The 6,000-nt window shown below is 50.0% G+C and overlaps 1 protein-coding gene and 1 long non-coding RNA gene across 2 annotated transcripts in view; one reads left to right on the top strand and one right to left on the bottom strand.

Moving 5' to 3' along the window:
• The window catches only part of Gldn (gliomedin), a 48,917-nt gene extending 47,672 nt beyond the window's left edge, over positions 1 to 1,245 (bottom strand). Inside the window, exon 1 of the mRNA XM_021171540.2 lies at positions 778 to 1,245. Coding sequence (XP_021027199.1) covers positions 778 to 1,140 — 363 coding nt within the window. The 5' untranslated portion in view covers positions 1,141 to 1,245. The remainder of the gene's footprint in view (positions 1 to 777) is intronic.
• LOC110301210 overlaps positions 1 to 6,000 on the top strand; it is a 29,552-nt gene that overhangs the window by 9,852 nt on the left and 13,700 nt on the right. The window lies entirely within an intron of this gene.

Here is a 6,000-nt window from a genome sequence, read left to right as displayed (position 1 = left end):
AGGAAAGGAAAGGAAAGGAAAGGAAAGATGGAGGGAGGGAGGGAGGGAGGGAGGGAGGGAGGGAGGGAAGAGTGGGTGATTAACAGAAAAAAAAAAAAAAGATTAATGCAGGAACCTTCCCTGGCTGCACACAGACGTTGCATGTAAGAGACGGCTCACACCAGCAGTTCTGGCTTTCCATTATTCTGAGCTTGTGAAGTGACCCACATTAAGAACCTTGGCTTCATCAGTACGTATTCGCACGCTAATAAAAGTTACACTGCATCAGTCCCTCCTATTTGGAACAGCTTGAGAGCCACAGACAACTCAGAAGTTGTTCCAGCATATAGGTGACAAGTTTGGTTGTAGTCTTACAGTAATGGGACCGGGCCAGATGGGAAGCCTAACTACTAGACTGTGCCTGGCAAAGGAATCCTTTGTTGAAGAAAAGTCGCCTCTTTGGTTTCCGAGACTCTGACACAGGCTGCTGTTGCTGTGGGTCAGTTCACACCCAGGAAACTTTTGACAAAAGTTGAGAAAGGCTCTTAATACTGCTCACGTCCCTCATTTACCTGCAGACTCAAAAGATGTCAGAAGTGAAGGCTTGCCCTGCCCGGTCCCTGTAGATAAAGAGACTGATCTCAAAAGAGTTAAGCAGCGTGCCAGGATGACCTCCTTAGCCACACAGATACCCAAGATTCTCTCTAGGACCTTGCCCCTGGCCAGGGAATCCCGGCTCCCATCACCTCCCTCTGCCCCAGCCTGACGGGGGCGCCACAGGGACGAGCCCCTGCCTACCGGCACCATGGAGTAGGTCATCATCATCATCATGTCCTGGCTCTCGGCGCGGATGTGTGACGCAGGCTCGCCGTTGTGGCTGCGCTTGTTGCGCGCTGCGCTCATGGGGTCCTGGGGTGGTTCGGGGACCCAGCCCGGCGCACGACTCAATTCGGCCAGAAAGGCGCGTAGGGCGCTGTCCTCGCGCTGCTCTCGGCCGCGTTGAGCCTCCAGCGCCCGCAGCGCCGCGCTTAACCCCCGCCACTGGCACAGCACGAACACGGTGCCCGCGGCATTCAGTGCGGACAGCAGCGCTATGGCCACCAGGGCGCCGCGCAGTCCCCAACCTGTAGCCCCTTGGCCTCGCTCTGCGGCTCGGGTCATGTCTGCGTGCTCAGGCCGGGCGTCTCAGGGTAGTACTGGGCCTCCTCTCGCAGTGGCAGAGGCTTTAAAGCCTCGCGTGAGCCGTGGGCTGGTGGCAGAGCCGTGAGTCAGGCTGTCTTTAGACCCGTCTGGCGAAGCGGGTTGGGGACAGTAGTGGTGGCGCCCCAGAAGCCCAGAGGGACAGGCGGGCAGCAAGGGGGTGAGAAGCCAGAGGAGACAAGTGCGGAGGAGGGGCAACCAAGCAAATAGCAAACAGGCCTCCCTTCCTTTTCTTGCTGTCCTGCCCGTGGGCATTGCCAGGGTCCAGACGGGCATAGTCAGGGTCAGACTGAGGAGGAGGGCAGGAATTCTTAAAGCCTGAGAAGTTTCTAGATTCCACCCCCTTCTCCCTCCAGTCATCTTTGGAGAAAACCATAAGCATGCCCTGTTCTTGGGAGGTCTGCTGCTTGGGCCCAGGCCCAGGCTGCCCATCACCCCTCCTCAAGGCCACGATGTGCCTATGGAAGAAAGATCCTAAGAGATCTTTCCCAGAAAGGGGACAGTGGAAGACAGGGAGATGGTTGGCATTAGAAGTGTAAAAGCCACCCATCAGAACCAGAAAAGCCAGGTTGGCTTAGCAAGCAAGGATCGTCCCAAAGACGACTTCTAAGGGCTAAGAACCTTGCCCGTGAGACCCAGACCAGAGGGGCAGCAAAATGATGAGGAAAAAGGATTTTGGAGACCTGGTTCCAAAGCCAGCTGCCAATGCCAGACATCTGGGAGTGGCATGATCTCCAGTGTCCTTTCTCAGTCCCCCACCCCCACCTCCCTGCTGGAGATCAAAGCCAGGGTTTTGCAACAGCTAGGCAAGAGTTCTACTTCAGAGCCACACAGGATTTCACTACCTAGCTCAAACTGGTCTTGAATTCACTCCTGCTTCAGCCTCCTGAGTGCTTGGAACTACAGGCATGTTTTCCATTTTATGTATTTATTATTTTATGTGTATGTGTATTTTGTCTGTGTATGTGCGTGTACACTAGGTGTGTGCCTAGTGCCCACAGAGGCCGGAAGGAAGGCATCAGATTTAAGGCGTTGTCTGCCTCCATGTAGGTGCTGGGGATTGAACCTGGGGTACCTTGGAAGAGCAGCCAATTCTTTTAACCACCGATCCATCTCTCCAGTCCCTACCAGGACTATTCTAAGCAAATTCCTGCAAACATATTGAAGTTCTTTTCAGCTGAAGGGCTGCAGAGCCTACTCAGGACTGGAAACTTCCTTAGGTTGCATTTACCACCTCACAACCAGCAGCCTCGCTTTCCTCTGAGCTCGGGTGCCTGCTCTGATCCAAGAGTCTGTGTTCCACGCTGGATACAGTGGTGTACTTCTCAAAATAAACCCAGCACTCTGGAGGCTGTAACAGCAGCAGCAGCAGCAGCAGCAGCAGCAGCAGCAGCAGCAGCAGCAGCAGCAGCAGCCTGAGTTTGACACCAGACTGGATAACTCCGTGATAGTGGGACCCCGTCTCAAAACCCTCTCCCATGACCACCATTTCTTGAATTGAGTCACTTCAGAGCTTTGTCAGAAGACCTCTTCACTCTATCAGCTTCTCTCAGAATGGCACTACTTCCCTAGAAATCCAGGACTTTCAGGGGGTCCTGGTCAGATGGGAAGACTCAAGTAGAGGCCAATTGCTGTCTCCACAGTCAGATAACCCAAAGAGACAGTGGCTCTCTGCATCCAGCTCACCTGCTGTGGTCAAGGAGAAGGGCTCTTTTAGCTCTTCTGGCCTGGGAGCCACAAATTTTTGAGCCAGTCCTGGGGAAAGAATAGATCACAATAGGGGTGGGGCCGAGGACAAGGGGATAGTGGAGCTTTGTACCTCTCTCCATAGCCACTGCCATCCAGTTTGCACTTACCAACAGAGAGAATATGCGGTTTGGATCAGACTTATTTTCAGGTTTAACTATGTCTTGGAGAAGCCCAAGACAACTGAAGTCCCATCCTAACCACAGTCCCGAGTCCAGGTTCAGGTGCCTGGGCTTCAGCAGGAACTCCAACCAACTTGAATATTTTTAGAAGAGCAGCTACCGCAGATGGAATTTAGAAATCAGGAAGGGCCAGAATGTGATACCTGGAGGGGGAAATGATATCAATAACTTTCTCCAGTTTCTCCTATCTCAAATGTATTATTATCCTGTTGGAAGAATTGTTGAATATCCTTTCTTTCCAATCCATGCAAGGATTGGGCTACAGAGAGAAAGCACGGAGAGACAGAGTTGGGGCTCAGCACCTATAGGCTTTCTACTTAACTCAGTAACCCTTTACTGAGCCCTTCCTGTGTGTCGGCCTCTGTGATGGACACTGAAGATACAGGAGTGCGCATGACAGTCAGTAGAGACAGTGGGAACATCATGATCCCCACCGAGCTTTTCTTTATCCTATCATTCATTACAGTTGTGATAGGCGACCTGTCACCAACACTATCAGCAACACAGCATAAGGTCCCAGAGGTCAGGTGACAGATGTGTTGGTCCTTGTCATTCCCAACAGAGAAGGTAGTCAGAACGGATACTTGATAATTATCTGCCAGATGAGCGGCTGGATGAGTGAGTGACCTTTCTAGGAACATGTATGTGTGGTGCTAGTGGCACGTACCATGAATGTGGCATGTTCATATGCCATGGAGCTGGCTGGCTTCCAGTGTTTGGAAGTGTAGCATTAGCCTGAAATGTACTTTTTCTTTGAAGTCAGGACCACAGCTGGAGACAGAATGGAGATGAGGATCCACTGGGATCCCTCAAGCCAAGAAGCTGCTCCTCCTGGTATCTGGGACTCAAAAGGCTTGTGGCATGGCCACCTAGTAGGAAGAGTGGGTGGAGCACTAGTAGAGACAGTGGGAACACCATGATCCCCAAGTGATGGAGCCCCAAGTGATGGAGCCAAGAGAGAGGTGGAAGAAGGGTAAAGGGAAGGTGGGCTCCTTCCTGTGAGCCACTTCCTCAGTCTTCCCACGCAGGGAAGGGTGGTCATGGCGCTGTCACCTGTCAGAGGGCTACCCTCATGGTCATCCCCCTCATGGTGCCTCTAACCAGTTGCCTTTCCCTGTTCTCCTTCCTCCTTTCCCTGTGTCTCCTGTCTGTGAGCCTCTTACCACCAGAATGTCACAACAACACCTTATTCCTTCACTGACTTATTAGTCCATGCTGCTATTTCCTCATCAAGGCCAAGTGTCCCCTCTCCCTGACCTCCCAAGCCTCACTGGTTCTGTGACCATGAACATGGGCTTTGGAACCTAAATGTACAGCATCCTCATCACTTTCCTCTTATAGCTCAGATTTTTGCCAGGTAGAAACATGTTGATGCTTTCTGAGAATGGCACTTTCAAATTTCTTATAATTCTATCATCTATTTATCTATCTACCTATTTATCTATCATGGATCTATCATCTGTCCATCTGTCCATCTCTCTCTCTCTCTCTCTCTCTCTCTCTGTATGTGTTGATGTGCACCCATGCCATAGCATATATATTGAAGTCAGAGGACATCTTGCAAGACATGGTTCTTCCTTCCAGTATGTGGGTCCCTGGAGTGGAACTCAGGTTGTCAGGCCTGGTGACAAGCACCTTTGCCCTGAGATGTCCTGATGGCCTAAAACCGAACTTTGAAGTGCTTCAGAAACTTTTAAAATGAGTTTTTGCTTGAGTTATTCTGACTTTGAGATTGATTCTGTGAGGCCCTCATCTGCTGAGTCCTAAGCCTCTTGAGATTTCTTGAGAGGCAGATGTATTTACACAGTGTGACCTGCCTGGTCCTCTTCTGGATGGGATGATACTTTCTACTTATTAATTTCAAAAAATTTAGCTATCAGCCTGGCTTTCTTTATTGACACAGGAGATTCAAGATACGGTAGAGGTACAAGGAGATACACAAATTCCCTCCACTGGAGACCAACAAAGCCAAGAATACAATGTGCTGCTTTCACAATGAGGAACAATTTTATCATTAAAAAGCAGGTGCTTTCTACCCAGAGGTTAAATAGTCACTAAAATGAGTTCTATCTGGCTAACATTATGGCTCCAGAGAATAAAATCAAACTGAGAAATATTCTCCAGCTCGTCCCATAGCATGTTTGCCTGATTATGAAGTGAATCAGTTTATTTAATATAAGTTCTTAGGTGTTTTAATCTTCTGTGATAAGAGTCAGCATTATGCAGTGACTTCAGTGCTTCATCGTCCCTCCGTTGCCTGCTGCCGCCCCCCACCCCCCTCCGTGATTGAGGAGTCCCTTTGAAAGCTGCCATTATGTATATAGCCTTCGTTCAACCTCTGTTTAACTCTCATTGCTACTATTAACTAATTAATAGAGGTAATTAATTAATTTTAGAGACAGGATTCCATGTAGCCCAATCTGGCCTCAAACTCACTGTGCTGCTGAAGATGACCTTGAACTGGATTCTCTTGCCTCTCCTGGATGCAAGGATTTGAGGCATGCACCACTACCCTTGACTCCACCCCCACAATGGGGGGCTTGTCTCATTATGCAGCCAGGTTGTTCTTGAACTCTTGTCTTCCTGTCTCAGCATCCTGACTGCTGGGATTATAGGCTTGTGCCAGAATACCTGGCTCCAAGGGAGTATAATTCTAAACAAGACTGTGGGATAAATGCTATGGCAGAAGGGCTGGAGTTCTGTAAAATCACGTGGCTGAGGACCTGTTCTAGACCAAAGGGAATGGAGCTGGTAAAGGCTTTCCCTTTAGAAATAACGCCTAAGCCTGGAACAGTTGCCAAACTAAACAAGGCTGGGGCAGGGCTGGAGTCTCAGGAAGAATGTATGCAGGGTTCCACAGTAGTAGGTGTTATGGTTTATTTGAGGACAGTGT

This window comes from Mus caroli, chromosome 9 (genome assembly GCF_900094665.2).
Source record: "Mus caroli chromosome 9, CAROLI_EIJ_v1.1, whole genome shotgun sequence".
In the NCBI taxonomy this organism is placed as follows: domain Eukaryota; kingdom Metazoa; phylum Chordata; class Mammalia; order Rodentia; family Muridae; genus Mus; species Mus caroli.
Note: the sequence above shows the minus strand (reverse complement) of the source record. Positions and strands in the feature narration are given on the sequence as shown.